This window comes from Salvelinus fontinalis, chromosome 40 (genome assembly GCF_029448725.1).
Source record: "Salvelinus fontinalis isolate EN_2023a chromosome 40, ASM2944872v1, whole genome shotgun sequence".
In the NCBI taxonomy this organism is placed as follows: Eukaryota; Metazoa; Chordata; class Actinopteri; order Salmoniformes; family Salmonidae; genus Salvelinus; species Salvelinus fontinalis.
The window spans coordinates 16,838,784-16,855,812 of NC_074704.1; the positions used below are offsets into that span (position 1 = coordinate 16,838,784).

The 17,029-nt window shown below is 42.2% G+C and overlaps 2 protein-coding genes and 3 non-coding genes across 6 annotated transcripts; 4 read left to right on the forward strand and 1 right to left on the reverse strand.

The window, feature by feature from the left end:
* The first annotated feature begins 1,909 nt into the window (after positions 1–1,909).
* On the forward strand, positions 1,910–6,713 carry LOC129839850 (40S ribosomal protein SA). 2 transcript variants are annotated; one of them, XM_055907532.1, is made up of 8 exons: positions 1,910–1,990; positions 2,956–3,127; positions 3,733–3,851; positions 4,301–4,546; positions 5,296–5,424; positions 5,951–6,137; positions 6,269–6,313; positions 6,545–6,713. In XM_055907532.1, the coding sequence occupies exons 2-8, from the start codon at positions 2,995–2,997 to the stop codon at positions 6,637–6,639; spliced, it is 954 nt and encodes a 317-aa protein (XP_055763507.1). In that variant the 5' UTR covers positions 1,910–1,990; positions 2,956–2,994; the 3' UTR covers positions 6,640–6,713. The 2 variants fall into 2 exon arrangements, with proteins under 2 accessions (XP_055763507.1, XP_055763508.1); XM_055907533.1 differs by having other exon boundaries at positions 5,951–6,119.
* On the forward strand, positions 4,065–4,206 carry LOC129840036 (small nucleolar RNA SNORA62/SNORA6 family). Its single transcript, XR_008757155.1, has one exon. It is a non-coding gene; the product is annotated as a small nucleolar RNA SNORA62/SNORA6 family (small nucleolar RNA).
* On the forward strand, positions 6,352–6,470 carry LOC129840049 (small nucleolar RNA SNORA26). The gene has a single exon (XR_008757166.1). It is a non-coding gene; the product is annotated as a small nucleolar RNA SNORA26 (small nucleolar RNA).
* A 755-nt stretch (positions 6,714–7,468) lies between the features above and the next one.
* trnar-ccu (transfer RNA arginine (anticodon CCU)) lies at positions 7,469–7,541 on the reverse strand. The gene has a single exon. It is a non-coding gene; the product is annotated as a tRNA-Arg (tRNA).
* A 6-nt stretch (positions 7,542–7,547) lies between these two features.
* LOC129839852 (intraflagellar transport protein 56-like) lies at positions 7,548–16,707 on the forward strand. Its single transcript, XM_055907534.1, has 18 exons — positions 7,548–8,056; positions 8,404–8,550; positions 8,792–8,884; positions 10,566–10,680; positions 10,775–10,824; positions 12,963–13,108; positions 13,572–13,743; positions 13,891–13,965; positions 14,048–14,150; positions 14,251–14,306; positions 14,419–14,472; positions 14,653–14,716; positions 14,848–14,936; positions 15,131–15,214; positions 15,315–15,384; positions 15,549–15,655; positions 15,834–15,967; positions 16,272–16,707. The coding sequence occupies exons 1-18, from the start codon at positions 8,054–8,056 to the stop codon at positions 16,384–16,386; spliced, it is 1,677 nt and encodes a 558-aa protein (XP_055763509.1). The 5' UTR covers positions 7,548–8,053; the 3' UTR covers positions 16,387–16,707.
* Positions 16,708–17,029: the final 322 nt, after the last annotated feature.

The following is a 17,029-nucleotide window of genomic DNA, read 5'->3' on the forward strand; positions in this document are numbered from 1 at the left end:
CCTGGTGATTATTCGATTCAATCTTTGCCTAGATTAACTTCAACATTGGTTCATCATGTTATCATCCTTTGTGGGTGTCTCTACCTTGAGCTGCTGTATTTTCAGGCTCAAACCTCAGTACCAGGGGGTTTGCTACAATGCTGATCAAGGAGAAAACCAGCTGACTTGCCTAAATAGTCTAAGCTTTTATTTTCTATTAAAACAAGCATGAGATGGGCATGATCTAATTGATTCAACAAATGAACATACATATAAGTTTAGCTTTTATAATGAACCAGAAGATCAATAGTTATTTCTGGTTGCTTATCAAAGTTAGCTGGCTAACTCATTGATCCTAATCTGTTGTATAGCCCGCTGGTCTCTCCAAAGCAACACCACATTGACATAACAGACAGTGACAGGCTACAGCTCATGTCCTCAGAACACCGGGGCCCATGTGTCCTGAGGAAGAGACAGGCACTGCAGTAGACATCCCCACAGCTGACTTTCCCTGATGTGGGGAGAGGGGGAACATGATGATAGGTTAATCGACACGTGCTGATATGTACAAGGACACAGTCACTAAGACTGAGGTCAGGTAAAAGTTTTCTTAAAATACCTCTTTGGTAAGTATTCTCTAGCAGCACAGATTACTTGCAAAGTAGGACAGATCTTCCTTGAAACACCAATCCACTATCTTTGCTCTCCCACTTTTACAGTTGCCCCTGTTAAAATAACATGCATAACCATGAGAAATACATACACCCGTGAGTACAGTACCAATCCATAACGCAAACAGACTTGGCCGATAAAAGCGGAGTAAGGTTGTCAACCAGTGACAGAGAGGGGAACTAAAGACAGTGATGATATATCAAAAGAGTAAGGGGAGTTCACAGAGAAGTCTGGTCTTTCAGTGGATTATCAGCCATCAGATATAGATAGATATAGTCTTGTATGACTCATTGCTTCCTACATTTACACTTATCCAGAGTGACTTATAGTTAGTGCATTCATCTTAAGATAGCTAGGTGGGGCAACCACATATCACAGGCAGAGTAAGTACACTTTTCCTTGAGGTGAGGAAGGGGATTATTTGATACTCTTTGAAAAGGTAGGGTTTCAGGTGCTTTTGGAAGATGGGCAGGGACTCAGCTGTCCTAGCTTCAGGGGGAAGCTGGTTCCATCATTGGGGTGCCAGGACAGAGAAGAGCTTGGACTGGGCTGAGCGGGAGCTGCCCTCCCATAGGGGTGGGAGGGCCAAGATACCTGAGGTGGCAGAATGGAGTACTCGGATTGGGGTGTAGGGTTTGAGCATAGCCTGAATGTAGGGAGGGACAGTTCCTCTTGCTGCTCTGTAGGCAAGCACCATGGTCTTGAAGATGATGCGCGCTTCGCCTGGAAGCCAGTGGATTGTGCGGAGGAGCGGGAGAACTTGGGAAGGTTGCAAACCAGGCGGGCTGCAGTGTTCCTCTTCTTCTCTCTCCTGACTGACTATGTATTTCATCCCAGGCAGGAACCAGCTGAAACTAATCACTTTCTTATGATGTGGCCTGAATGGATCTAATTTCAAAGCAGTGGATTTTATATTCCCTTCGAACATTACCGAATTGGATAATGTCTTAATTGAAATGGCATCAAAATATTCAAAGATAAAGGACCTCAAAATGGCAACCTATAATTTTACTGACGTAAATAGACTATAAAGCGTTCAATCAATCATTACTATATGGGGTGATGGCATGATCTCTTGACATGAACTTTACAGTATTTAATTAGAGATTTAACTGGATTTGAACTGCTTCCCATCACAATTTATGCCCTTTCTCATAGCACTTTAGACTCAAATGATTTGACTACCATCTATCGACCTTTTTATGAATTGCTTCTACTATTAATTCTGGAGAAGGAAATGGAAGACGATTGGTGGAATTTACAGTATATAAGGACGTCACTTCCGTTTCTCTTTCTCTTTTACCGTGAGGTACAGAACTCCATACGGCGTTGTCTCGTGGTGAGATAACAATTTACTATATTCTTGAGATAAAAGTTGCGGAGACAAATACTGAAGCCTTGTTACGAACAACTATGAAGTTATGTCTGATTGTTTCCTATATCCGTATAAATACAACCGCTGTAAATAGCGAATTACATGTTGGACAGCTAGGCCAGAAGCCATGTAGCTACTACTAACTTTAGCACTAGTAGCTAGTTAAGCCATGCGTGTTCGTGAAATCCATTGAAGAAGCTGGATACTAATAACTAAAGTAACCAACATCCATAGATGCAACCAGACTAGTTTCACACATGTATCAGTGCTCTTTTGCATCATTGTATATATTGATATGAATTGGTCAGCAACATTGCATCACTTTTTAAAATTTCACTATGCAAGTCAGTTAAGAACAAATTCTTATTTACAATGACGGCCTACCAGGGAACCGTTGGTTAACTGCCTTGTTCAGGTTGCAGAACAACAGATTTAACTTGTCAGCTCAGATCGCTGGATCGCATCCCTGTCGACCCAACCCTCTAACCACTAGGCTGCCTGCCGCCCCTCTTCCCCACATGCTCATGCCGATCATCACTCTGAGATCAGATGTCATTCATAAGGAACTGCAACAATATTTTGATTTAATAATTGTAAATTCTGTTTTTAGAAACTGATTCCAAGTCCCCATGACTTGGAATCAGTGCCTGTATAAGTACACTAAATCATTATAAGCATTGCAGTTTTGACAGTTTGTTCAGCACACAATTAAAGCCTGACACGGTCTGATATCTGTGTTCAGGTGTCGGAAGTGTGCCAGAGTGATCTGGCCGGGTTTTCGCTAACATCAGTAGGGCTGCTGCCCCATGACTGGAGTTTGATAGTGACCTGAGCCACAATGACCTCTCAGTTCCAACTGCAACCATTCTCTGCTTCCCTACCTTTATACATCATCTCACCCGTCTCCTCTCTTCCCCTCCCCCCGCCAGCTTTTCCACATAACTCGTAACTTAGGAAAAGTGGTCACGATGTCCGGAGGTCTGGATGTGCTGCAGATGAAGGAGGAGGATGTGCTCAAGTTCCTGGCAGCCGGGACCCACTTGGGAGGTACCAACATGGACTTCCAGATGGAGCACTACACGTACAAGAGAAAGAGTGATGGTGAGTGGAGGAATACGAGATCCCTGGCTATTTGTCACTTTACGATCTGAAGACTTCCTGACCTCGTACATATTTTGACCGTGGAGGATGTGAATGCTTTTGTTCCGGCCCTGCATTATCATACCTAATTCGACTATTCGTGGTCTTGAGTCTTGACATGATACACTGAATCAGATGTGTCGGTGCTGGGCTGGAACAATAGTCTGCACACAAGTTTATAGGATCAGAGTTGTTGATACCTCTGAAATAGACATTCCCCTTCTAAAAGCACTTGCGTTGTCCGGTCAGTGACTGGGTGAGTTGTCGTTGGAAGGGAATAGTAAAACCATCACTGTGGGTGAGATGGCAGTCTGAAACCGTAACTGACTAATCTCAATCAGTGATGGAACATCTCTTTCTAATATTGAATGTTTTTCTCTAGCTCAAACATTTATCCAATAGATAATGATCTCAATGTTGGTGAAACACCGGTTCTCAGTCAGTTTTAATTGGTAGTCTTTTTCTTCGTTGATTGTCCTGAGAGAGGATAGCATGTGTATAGACATTATGGCTGTATGCATGTCGGGTATCCGCATGTAATTAATGTAACTGGTTGTCCCCCTCAGGTGTGTACATCATCAACCTGAAGAAGACATGGGAAAAGCTGCTGCTGGCTGCCCGTGCTATCGTGGCCATTGAGAACCCAGCTGATGTCTGCGTCATCTCCTCCAGGAACACTGGACAGGTGAGACCCCCACTGCTAGCTAACCTGACATATACGAGGGTCCAGAGTTTCTCTTGGGTTATGTTCAGCAGGCGCAAATGGAAGTGAACGGTCTAGAGGAGAGGTACTATCTATACTTGTCCAATAAGAAACGTTTTTATTTCCTGGTGTTCCCTAATGAACATTACCTTGGTCAGCTCAGTTGGCCTGATGTAATTGTGGGTGACTAGCTAAACCGCACACAATTAAAGCCTGGCACTGTGACGTCTGTGTTCAGGTGTCGGACGTGTGCCAGAGTGATCCGGCCGGGTTTTCGCTAACATCAGTAGGGCCGCTGCCCAATGACTGGAGTTTGATAGTGACCTGAGCCACAACCAAACATACCATATTACTGCTAAGTTATATTCTTGACTGAGTCACCTCATGCTTGTTAGCCAATCCACTAACTCCACTCCCCATTCTCCGACCAGAGGGCTGTGCTGAAGTTTGCGTCCGCCACCGGCGCCACCACCTTCCACGGTCGTTTTACCCCCGGAACCTTCACCAATCAGATCCAGGCTGCTTTCCGTGAGCCCCGCCTCCTGATTGTGACCGACCCCCGTGCCGACCACCAGCCCCTGACTGAGGCCTCCTACGTCAACATCCCCACCATCGCCATGTGCAACACTGACTCTCCCCTCAGATACGTGGACATCGCCATCCCATGCAACAACAAGGTACAGACAGCCCATAGACTACAGATGTATGTTCTAGTGGTCTCACATTTTTGTATATATATACATATACACACATACATATACACACATACATATAAAAGTGTGTGTGTGTGTGTATATATATACACACGCATATAAAAATGTGTGTGTGTATATATATATATATATATACACACGCATATAAAAGTGTATGTGTGTGTGTATATATAATGTGTGTGTATGTATGAATAAGAGAGAGAACGACTTGAACAGCCTATCATATCAGTCTTGTCCCCAATAGGGATTCCTCAAAGTGAAAGGGTAGATGGGAACTTCCGCCGATATCTTGGTCAACTGATGGAAATATGCAGCACACAATTAAAGCCTGACACGCTCTGACGTCTGTGTTCAGGTGTCGGAAGTGTGCCAGAATGATCCGGACGGGTTTTCGCTAACATCAGTAGGGCTGCTGCCCCATGACTGGAGTTAGATAGTGACCTGAGCCACAACCATGTACCCTACTGGGACTCTTCCTTCCTAGGGAGTTTCCTTTGCACTTCCTCGTCCGTAGTCGAAGACGCCGTCCCATGTAGTCATGTTTTTACTGGGTATCAGTTAATCCACTAACCAATTCTACTCGTTTAGACTGATCAATTCTGTTGATGGCCTTCGTATGACTTCTGTATGACTGACTGTTGCCAGTGCATATAATCGTCAGGGACTTAGTATACAACCCTAGGTCTAACTGACTGTTTTCTGTTGTGTTCCAGGGCCACCACTCTGTTGGTCTGATGTGGTGGATGCTGTCCAGAGAGGTGCTGCGGATGAGGGGCACCATCTCCAGGGAACACCCCTGGGAGGTCATGCCTGATCTCTACTTCTACAGAGATCCAGAGGAGGTAACTGACATACTGGGACGCTATGGTTCACACACTGTTTATACCAGGGGTTTTCAACTGGTCGCGGAGAGCTGTGTGTTTGAGGTTTTTGATCTAGTCCTGCACTAATTGTTTGATACAACTTAACTAATCATGGTCCTCTGTCTTGACCACGATTAATTGAATCAGATGTGTTGGTGCTGGACTGGATCAAAAACCTGCTCACCGTGTAGCTATTCAGGAACTGAGTTCGCAGACCTCGAATGCACATTCCCCTTCTAAAAGCACTTGCTTTGTCCGGTCAGTGACTGGGTGAGTTGTCGTTGGAAGGGAATAGTAAAACCATCACTGTGGGTGAGATGGCAGTCTGAAACCGTAACTGACTCATCTCAATCAGTGATGGAATAACTTGAAGCAAAATATGCTTCTGATGTGGTGTTGTATGCTTGCGCTAAGAATCCATATACCTGTGGTGCCTGCTTACCTGAGCTCTCTCGCAAATTGTAACGTCACATCCCTAATTTGTAACCTCTTTGTCCCGTTCCAGATTGAGAAGGAGGAGCAGGCCGCGGCCGAGAAGGCTGTTGGCAAGGAGGAGTTCCAGGGAGAGTGGACCGCCCCCACGGCCGACTTCGCCCAGCCCGAGGTGGCCGACTGGTCCGAGGGAGTGGCAGTGCCCTCTGTGCCCATCCAGCAGTTCCCTGCTGGCATTGAGGGTAAGAGCTTCACCGAGGGTAAGCGATGAATACACAGGAGTGGAGGCCACAAATGCAAAGGTGGATGGAGTAGCACATTTTGACAATCACAAAACAAAATGGCTACCGGAATAAATTTGACTCAAGCTTTGTTTAATTCTTCTTTTCAGCCGCTGCTCCTTCCAAGGCCCCAGCTGCAGCTGAAGGCTTTGCTGGTAAGTTCTACTGAAAGTAAATTAGTATTGCCCCTTTTTTGCCCATCTAGGACCTAAAATGTCCTATATGACCAACACAGAGGGGTAGAGTAGTTCTCTCATAAACCTGTAGTGAAGCATCAAATCCTCACTGCGGATCCTGTCGGGAGAAACACAATTTTTCTTGACTGGAAATGTCTACAATAAATGGTTTGATTGTATTCTCACACATGCATGATTGTATTCCTACAGAGGATTGGAGTGCCCAGCCTGCCACAGAGGATTGGTCCGCTGCCCCCACTGCCCAGGCTACCGAGTGGGGTGGTGCATCTGCTGATTGGTCTTAAGTGGTGTCAATTACTCGAGTCAAAAGCTGTGCTGTAAACAGTGACGTCAATAAACTTGGCTTATTGTTTTTAAACTTGTGTGTTTTTCTTGGGGTGAGGTCGATTATAAATACATGGATTTATTATATTGGGTTTTTTGCATTGACATAGAATTCTGTCTTCTACTCTTGTGGTGTCTTCAGCTTGGCCTTCAACACTCAACCACGGAGTCACAATGTAAACACATAAATCAGAAATCCATACAAATGTTATATAGACTGTTCAGTATAAAATTGATATATAAAGATAGAATCATTAGTTGCATTGAATGGTAAATACCCATTTTGTTTCTTGAAGAATATAATTTATAAATGGCTAATGAGCTTATTACAACGCTTATTGTTTCAATTAGGGATTCTAGCTATGAAGATGAATAACAGACAGTTGACTCCTGTGATGTGAATTTGTGCAGAACAGGTTGATTGTAGAAGGTTCTTGACAGATTTTATCCTATTTGGCCTCGTGTCCATTAAAAAAATTAATTGGGGTGGCTAGATTATGGATCAGGCAGATGTATTTATATATAGCAGGCCTGGGCAACTCAAGTCCTCTGGGCATGATTGGGGTCACACTTTTGCCTCAGCTAACACCTGACTCCAATCAACTAATCATGACCCTTTAAACGCAATTAATTTAAATCGGGTGGGGGAATAGTGTGACACCAAATTGGCTACATTTAAATGACATGTGCACTTGTCAGGCAAGCGCGCCTTTAGCAAGACTGAATCCACGTTATAATGCCCACCCAATGAAAGTGATGGTCAAAGCAGTTTCTGGGTGAAAATAATATCACCCCAGATGGGACTCGAACCCACAATCCCTGGCTTAGGAGGCCAGTGCCTTATCCATTAGGCCACTGGGGCAGTTGTGAAGACATAACAAAACCACTGTATTTCAATGCTGTTTGTGGCACTCTTTATTTTATGGTAATGTTATTATCAAATATGCACGACAACGGGGCTAAATCCAGAGTTCAATTTGCATTTCGACGTGTGATCCTGAAGTGAAGAAGAGGATGAGCGACGTTGCTAGGCAACACAAGCGTAATCCTCACATGGCAGGGAAATCACAGTCAGATGATTAATTAGCTAGTGGCTAACGTTAGCTAGTTTGATGCTCTTCGTTCACCTTATTCATGCTATTCTTTGATTACAATTTTAGACAGCGAAGAGGTGTCTTTTGTTTTCGTATCTGTTGGTTCACTGTTAGCTAGATAGCCAGCCAGACAGCTAAGCTAATTCTAGCAAGAAAAGTTATAATAGTAATAACGTTAGTTAATGTTAATGTGTAGCTAATTTACGTTAGTGTTATCTAGCTATAATCAATTTATCCGTACTGAACAGTGACATTATGCAAGAGTAACTGCTGTGCGGTCATGGTAAGTCTTACAAGTTAGCCTACTAGTTGCGTAACTTGTTGATTAGCTAAAAGTCCTGCTATGTAGTTAACGTTAGCTAGTTAGCTTTCTAGATTAATCATTGTCGCTTGCCAGCTACCAAACCAAAGTCTATTTCACCTATCTGTGATATGTGACGAGGTTCATTTTAAAGTAATGGCAGTTAGCTAGTTTAACAGAGGATAACTGCGATAGCTACACGATATCCATTAAAACATGACTGTCTATCTTACCAAATGTGCAAATATTGTTTGAATCCCGCTTTAGTAAACAAATTACCAGCTGTCATGTCCACAATAAGGATTCTCTTCCTTGTCACATCCATCCAGATTCTGTCTCGGGTGAAGCCAGCAGTAGGTGGAGATTCTGGAGCTAGCGTCAGTGAGAAGAAGAAGAAAAACAAAGCCAAGAAGAGCCCTCGTCTGGAGGAATACCTCAACCAGAGAGACTACCTTGGGGCACAAACTCTGTTAGAGGTAGCCAAATAGGAACTCATGTAGCTATCTGTCATGTGCAATCAGCAAATGAATGATGAGCAACTCTGTAATAAATGTGACAGAAGATATGTGACCTGTGAAAGTCCTGTGTCCTCAACATTCTCCTTCCTCATTCTTGATATTGCACTGTCTATAAGGTCTTTCTGTTTCCTTATTACAGTTGCATAGGTGTGAGTGAGAGCACTGAGTCCTACTGTTGATGTGTTGCTTTGTCTTCCAGTTTCAGCGAGATGTTGGAGAAAAAGAGGAGCATGCAGACCTTTGGATTGGCTACTGTGCCTTTCACTTGGGTGATTACAAGAGAGCAATGGAGGTAGGTGTGTGTTCAGTCAAATTCATTCTTGTCTGAAAAAAAGCATTTTTTACAATGGTCTATATGACACACACTACTGTTCAAAAGTTTGGGTTCACTTAGAAATTCTTATTTTTTTTTAAGAAAAGCATTTTCTGTCCAGTGAAATAACATCAAATTGATCAGAAATACAGTGTAGACATTGTTAATCTTGTAAATGACTATTGTAGCTGGAAACAGCTGATTTTTTTATGGAATATCTACATAGGTGTACAGAGACCCATTATCAGCAACCATCACTCCTGTGTTCCAATGGCACATTGTGTTAGCTAATCCAAGTTTAAGATTTTGAAAGGCTAATTGATCATTAGAAAACCCTTTTGCAATTATGTTAGCACAGCTGAAAACTGTTTTTCTGATTTAAAGAATCAATAAAACTGGCCTTAGACTAGTTAGTTAAGTATCTGGAGCATGAGCATTTGTGGGTTTCGATTACAGGCTCAAAATGGCTAGAAACAAAGAACTTTCTTCTGAAACTCGTCACTCTATTCTTGTTCTGAGAAATGAAGGCTATTCCATGTGAGAAATTGCCAAGAAACTGAAGATCTCGTACAACGCTGTGTACTCCCTTCACAGAACAGCGCAAACTGTCTCGAACCAGAATAGAAAGAGGAGTGGGAGGCCCCGGTGCACAACTGAGCAAGAGGACAAGTATATTAGTGTCTAGTTTGAGAAACAGATGCCTCACAAGTCCTCAACTGGCAGCGTCATTAAATAGTACCCGCAAAATACCAGTCTCAACGTCAACAGTGAAGAGGCAACTCCGGGATGCTGGCCTTCTAGGCAAAGTTGCAAAGAAAAAGCCATATCTCAGACTGGCCAATAAAAAGAAAAGATTAAAATGGGCAAAAGAACACAGACACTTTACAGAGGAAAGGCATCCCGGAGTTGCCTCTTTGCTGTTGACGTTGACTGGTGTTTTGCGGGTGCTATTTAATGAAGCTGCCAGTTGAGGACTTGTGAGGCGTCTGTTTCTCAAACTAGACACTCTAATGTACTTGTCCTCTTGCTCAGTTGTGCATGGGGGCCTCCCACTCCTCTTTCTATTCTGGTTCGGGCCAGTTTGCGCTGTTCTGTGAAGGGAGTAGTACACAGCGTTGTACGAGATCTTCAGTTTCTTGGCAATTTCTCACATGGAATAGCCTGCATTTCTCAGAACAAGAATAGACTGACGAGTTTCAAAAGAAAGTACTGTGTTTATGGCCATTTTGAGCCTGTAATCGAACCCACAAATGCTCATGCTCCAGACACTCAAGTAGTCTAAAGAAGGCCAGTTTTATTGCTTCTTTAATCAGAACAACAGTTTTCAGCTGTGCTAACATAATTGCAAAAGGGTTTTCTAATAATCAATTAGCCTTTTAAAATGTTAACTTGGATTAGCTAACACAATGTGCCATTGGAACACATGAGTGATGGTTGCTGATAATGGGTCTCTGTACGCCTATGTAGATATTCCATAAAAAATCTGCCGTTTCCAGCTACAATAGTCATTTGCAACATTAACAATGTCTACACTGTATTTCTGATCAATTTGATGTTATTTCAATGGACAAAAAATGTGTTTTTCTTTAAAAAACAAGTACATTTCTAAGTGACCCCAAACTTTTGAATGGTAGTGTATGTCTATTTATTTCAATGACAGGAGTACAGGGCCTTGACACTCAGGTTAGAAGAACCAGGGGAGGTGTGGGTGTATCTGGCCTGCACTCAGTTTTTCCTGGGGCTCTACAGAGAGGCAGAGGAGGCTGCAAACAAGGGTGAGTATTAAGCAAAAATGTTTTGTCGTTTTTCATCCTACTGTTTCTTGCCCTAGTCGAAAAGGTATTCCCTCCTTTTTTTCTTTTCCTGTAGCTCCAAAGTGTGCACTTCAGAATCGCCTGCTCTTCCACTTGGCTCATAAGGTCAGAACTGTTCCCTTTCTGTATTCTTTAATATGTTAATAGATATTTCTCATCATTCTTTCTTTTTTGCTTCTGTACAGTTGCTTTTGCTGAGCGATTTAGAGCTTTTTAGGTCGGTTCAGTTTCAGTTACATTATTTCAAAATAATAACGGTTTTCGATTTCAACACTTTTTTCCTAGACATTAAATGCACTATTCATTATGTGGGTTTTAATGCTGTAAGAACACAGAATAAAACAATTAGTGTAAGTCCCGTGATGATAGTGACTGCCCATGACTGTTTATCACTTATTAACCATCATTTATTCACATTACTTTAATAAAATATTTCAGTTGTTGTGTATATTACATTTGTTTTAGGCCTATTTGATGACTTTATTATTTAATTCCAAGTCATCGTCTCATCACTATAGAGCTGCTACCTATGCTGTCTGACAAAACTATTTCAGTAGTTCTTCAAAGTAAATAAGGCATACTTTTATGACTGCTGAATACCAATTATCAATCATAGATCATGTATTTTCAGGTAGAGATACGTCCCGGAGCAACTGCTCTCTATCCCTCTCGATCACATGTTCTTCTGTCTCTCTTCTCTCCGTCTCAGACCGGACAAGTACGCACGCAATGGATAATGGTCATTGTAGTTAGTTTAGCACAGAAAATGTGGTAATTATGTAGAATATTGGCCTTTTGGAAACTACAACCCCTTACTACATCGTACAGTCTGGGCTTGATTTCATTTATCTCTGGAGAAACTGCGCATTGAGCACAAAATGGAATTCAAGTAATTGAACCAACATCTGTCAATTAGTTGTTTAAAGACGGAAAAATAACCGACATTTCGATGAATTGCTCAGCTCTAACAGTTGCATAAAATCATGTTTTGCACAATTCCCAAGTGTCAGTACTTATACTGAACAAAAATATAAACGCAACATGCAACAATTTCAAAGAATTTACTGAGTTACAGTTCATATAAGGAAATCAGTCAATTGAAATAAATAAATGTGGCCTTAACATGACTGGGAATACAGAAATGCATCTGCTGGTTACAGATACCTTAAAAAAGGTGGGGGTGTGGATCAGAAAACCAGTCAGTATCTGGTGTGACCACCATTTACCTCATGCAGCGCAACACATCTCCTTCGCGTAGAGTTGATCAGGCTGTTGATTGTGGCCTGTGGAATGTTGTCCCACTCCTCTTCAATGGCTGTGCGAAGTTGTTGGATATGGGAGCGAACTGGAACACGCTGTCGTACATGTCGATCCAGAGCATCACAAACATGCTCATTGGGTGACATATCTGGTGAGTATACAGGTCATGGAAGAACTGGGACATTTTCACCTCCCAGGAATTGTGTACAGATCCTTGTGACATAGGTCAATGCATTATCATGATGAAACATGAGGTGATAGCGGCGGATGAATGGCACAACAATGGGTCTCAGGATCTCGTCACATTATCTCTGTGCATTAAAATTGCCATCGATAAAATGCAATTGTGTTCGTTGTCCGTAGCTTATGCCTGCCCATACCATAACTTCACCGCCACCATGGAGCACTCTATTCACAACATTGACATCAGCAAACCACTCGCCCACACAACGGTTGTGAGACCGGTTGGACATACGGTCAAATTCTCTAAAATTATATTGGAGGCGGCTTATGGTAGAGAAATGAACATTAAATTCTCTGGCAACAGCTCGCCAATTACAAGCTCCCTCAAACACTTTAGACATCTGTGGCATTGTGTTGTGTGACAAAACTGCACATTTCAGAGTGTACTTTTATTGTCCCCAGCACAAGGTGCACTTGTGTAATGATCATGCTGTTTAATCAGCTTTTTGATATGCCACACTTGTCAGGTGGATGGATTGTGTTGGCAAAGGAGAAATGCTCACCAACAGGGATGTAAACAAATTTGTACACACAATTTGAGTGAGTGAAATAAGCTATTTGTGCATATGGAACATTTCTGGGATCTTTTATTTCAGCTCATGGGACCAACACTTTACATGTTTATATTTTTGTTCAGTGTACTTTTTTCCTTTCTTTGTAATGCTACTGTAGGTGCACACCTACTTGTGTAATAACAAACCAATAGACAAACCAACCATGCCTTTCCTCTCTGTTCCCAGTTCAACGATGAGAAGAAGCTGATGGGTTTCCACCAAAACCTGGAGGATGTGACTGAGGACCAGCTGAGCCTGGCCTCCATCCACTACATGAGATCACACTACCAGGAGGCCATCGACATCTACAAACGCATCCTGCTACAGAATAGGTACTTATACTGGGCCATTCTCCCATGTCCCTTCATCAAAATCACTGATAGACAAGAGCATAGTCCCACAAATCCCTCATATGCCAGATTACAGTGGTCCCACTAGTACCAATGGGTATTGTGGATTGTCTGAATGAGTCAGTGTCAATTTTACCGTAAATTCTTATAACTATATACAGTAAAAATACTATAAGCCATACATTTAGGATGAAGTATTAGAAAATTGGAAGGACACATTTCCTTGTGTTGAGACCGAGACAAGAAGATGGAGGGAGGCTATAGTTATTTTGCAGTGGAGGAAGATGCATTGGAGAAAGTGGAGAAAGGTGCATTATATTGGACGGTGCAGTCAAAAAGCAAGAGAGAAAGATGCACAAGGACTTCTATTCAAGAACGCAGTGTGAGCTATGGGACTAGCTATTGGATGTTTTACCATATTTAATGATTTTTCTTTTAACCCCAGAGATTTCCTGGCTCTTAACGTGTACGTAGCGCTGTGCTACTACAAGTTGGACTACTATGATGTTTCCCAAGAGGTGTTGGCTGTGTATCTGCAGAGTATTCCTGAATCCACCATCGCTCTGAACCTCAAGGCCTGCAACCACTTCAGGCTGTACAACGGCAAGGCAGCCGAGGTAAAGCAACTCCGTATGTGTCGACGGTCAAAACAGACTGCCGTGCATCTACACACGTTTGCCTGACATCCACAGTCGATGTTTATGCCTACACTTGTCACGTACAGCAATAAATAATGTGGTTCAATTTGTTATTTTCTTTCTCAGGCTGAGTTAAAGAACCTCATAGACATCTCCTCCTGCTCTTTTGAGTTTGCTAAGGAGCTTATCCGGCATAACCTGGTAAGCCGTTCCACCGCCTCTGTGTGACTGTTTGCATGACAGTGACCCCATGCTCTATAACCTTTGACCTCTATCACCCCAGGTGGTGTTTCGTGGTGGGGAGGGGGCGTTGCAGGTGCTGCCCCCGTTGATTGATGTCATCTCTGAGGCTCGGTTGAACCTGGTCATCTACTACCTCAGACAAGGTGGGCCTTAGCTACTGGTGGTTGTCTTTGAATCCTAATCCTAACATTGAAACGTTGAATGGCTCTTTTATCATCAGTAATGTGCATCTTTATGTTTCAGATGATGTTCAAGAGGCTTACACCCTCATAAAAGACTTGGAGCCAACCACACCACAGGTAGTAATAGTTTCACATGATCAGGTGTCATAAGCTGACGAAGTCTCGTTGTTTAAAGACTAAAGCCTTAATAGTATACATGCAGTGTCTTAGCACAATCTATTTATTTAAGGAGTACATTTTGAAAGGAGTGGTGAATGCTGCTTTGGGTCAAGAAATTGGATCGGTGAGTAAGTGTTTGACAAACTACCCGAAAACCCCCTAGGACCACACAGTAGAAATGTCTGAGTAGATTAGGAATGTCTTATAAACCTGGTTTAGTAGATCATCACTGATATGAAACCTGACTGACTGACTAGCAGTCTCTATTCCCTCCTCCTCGTCCCTGCCTGTATCTCTGCTGCAGAGGGATCACCTGAAGATCGCTCAACAGTTCTTCCAGCTGGTCGGAGGCTCAGCCAGCGAATGCGGTAATGTGAATGTATGAATCCAAAGCGATTCAACCAAGAAGCAAGGAGTTAGCATGTATGTGTGTGTGTATGTCTGCGTGTGAGTGAGCATGTGCATCTTTGTCTTACTGTCTGTATCTCGCTCTCCTCAGACACGATACCTGGAAGACAGTGTATGGCTTCCTGTTTCTTCCTTCTGAGGCAGTTTGAAGACGTTCTCATCTACCTCAACTCAGTCAAGGTTTGCATGGCCCAAAGCATGTACCACTAGGACAGTACACCACATAGGCATGTTTGCACACACATAATCATTTTATTTTCCTTTGCATTTGAGTGCTTGACATATTTATGGATTAGTGTGGAATTAACATGTATACTTGGGGAAAGGAGGTGAGCATTATTTCTGTTTGTTTATTTTTGGTTTGTCATTAACAGAGTTACTTCTATACCGAGGATATGTTCAATTTCAACTATGCCCAGGCCAAAGCTGCCTTGGGCAACTACAAAGAAGCAGAGGAGGTACATCCTGTCAACATAGAAAAAGGATTTCTGCTTGCATGAGTAGTGTATTGAATCAGTTCAAAGTTCATGTTGTAACATTATTTTATATTGGACTCAGATATTTCTGCTGATCCAGGGTGAGAAGATTAAGACTGACTATGTGTACCTGAGCTGGCTGACTCGCTGCTGTATGTATCCAGTCTGAAATACATTTTCCATTTGTCGTCAATACAATTTCAATACCTTTTACATCAATACGATATCTACATGCATGATCTAAAAAATGAAATATATGACGAATTCATTTGAATAAATATATTATCTAAATAGTGTTGTCTCTCCTCTCGCTCAGACATCATGAACCAGAAAGGCCGGCTAGCCTGGGAGCTGTATCTGAAGATGGGGGCTTCGCCAGACTCCTTCAGCCTCCTACAACTCATTGCCAACGACTGCTATAAGGTGAGGCTCACTACTATTCTCTCTACTAACTTAGTTTCCAGGCTAACCACAAGTCCGCAATGGCTTAATCTCCCGCACCAGACTTCCTCCACAATAGACTGGGGAGGAGATTAGCAAAGGCCAAGCTGTCTCAATATTCATTGCAATTAAATGTTGCTCTGTCTGTCTGTGCTTTCAGATGGGTCAGTTCTACTGGGCAGCCAAAGCGTTCGATACTCTGGAGAAACTGGATCCCGACTCCAACTACTGGGAGGGCAAGAGAGGGGCTTGTGTCGGAATCTTCCAGCTCATACTGGCAGGCAGAGAGCCAAAGTAAGTATTGGCTAAGTTTCTCAGTCTTAAGTCCAATTTTGATACCAACACTTGTCTGTGTTAAAGATTTGTCACCAACACATCAAATATGAAAATCATGTCCTCCACAGAGATGTTTTGGCACATAATTTTTGTACCTTGAGTAATTTGCATTGCACGGTAAAGTGTGACTTTTGTGATTTAGGCACTTTAATTTTGACTTTATAAACAACCGTTATGGTAATGTTATGAAAAAATTGCCATTGTACAATATGACATGTTCCTAACTTCCCATCACTAATAACCATTGTCTGTGGTTCCACAGGGAAACCCTGAAGGAGGTGCTGCCCCTATTGAGGAGCACACAGAACCCCCAGGTTGAGTACATTATCAGAGCTCTGAGGAAATGGGGCAAAGACAACAGGGTTCCTCTGACATAACAATGTCTTAACGTGCTTAACTCGCATAATACACTTACTACATGTTGTTATTACATTATATATGTGGTTTACATGTGCATTTTTTATCAGACACTTTTTACTAGTGAAAATCTATAAAATAACATGTTCTCATGAGTCATGCACAATGTGTATTGATGCGCTTTATTGTACATGTGTCACAGTATTCATATCATGTAATACATGTTTTATTTGCAATGTATATAATTCTGTACAATCTCGCCAATCAATTGTATTGAAATGTGTATTTTGTATTACTGAAATGATGCTGATACAAGTATTAAACAGTATTCTCTTTATAAAGAGTTGTTGACCCTTTTCTCTCTATTGTTTGTTCTATCTACATTCACTATTTCTGTCAAGACGTTTTTTTTTTTTTTTGTGTGCAAACTGACACATAGGCATACATTTGAATGAAATAGTACATAATAAACGTATTACTCATCTAAATTAAAGGAAGCAGTGTCTCTACAAAATAATTTAACACAAAACCCCTCCATTTCAACAGGTGTCCACCAATGTTTGCTTGTGTTGCGTCATCATTGCCCATAACGGTAACTCACAGAGTCACCCAACTGGCTTATTTGGTTCAGTTTGGGATTTACTGTGCGTGTAGCTAGGTCAT

Excerpts from the sequence above, each read along its gene's own strand:
- LOC129839850 (XM_055907532.1), top strand. The coding sequence starts at position 2,995 with ATGTCCGGAGGTCTGGATGTGCTGCAGATGAAGGAGGAGGATGTGCTC. Across the intron at positions 3,852-4,300 it reads CCTCCAGGAACACTGGACAG|AGGGCTGTGCTGAAGTTTGC; the intron begins GTGAGACCCCCA and ends TTCTCCGACCAG. Across the intron at positions 6,314-6,544 it reads TGCAGCTGAAGGCTTTGCTG|AGGATTGGAGTGCCCAGCCT; the intron begins GTAAGTTCTACT and ends GTATTCCTACAG.
- LOC129839852 (XM_055907534.1), top strand. Across the intron at positions 8,551-8,791 it reads GGGCACAAACTCTGTTAGAG|TTTCAGCGAGATGTTGGAGA; the intron begins GTAGCCAAATAG and ends TTTGTCTTCCAG. Across the intron at positions 14,717-14,847 it reads AGGCTCAGCCAGCGAATGCG|ACACGATACCTGGAAGACAG; the intron begins GTAATGTGAATG and ends CGCTCTCCTCAG.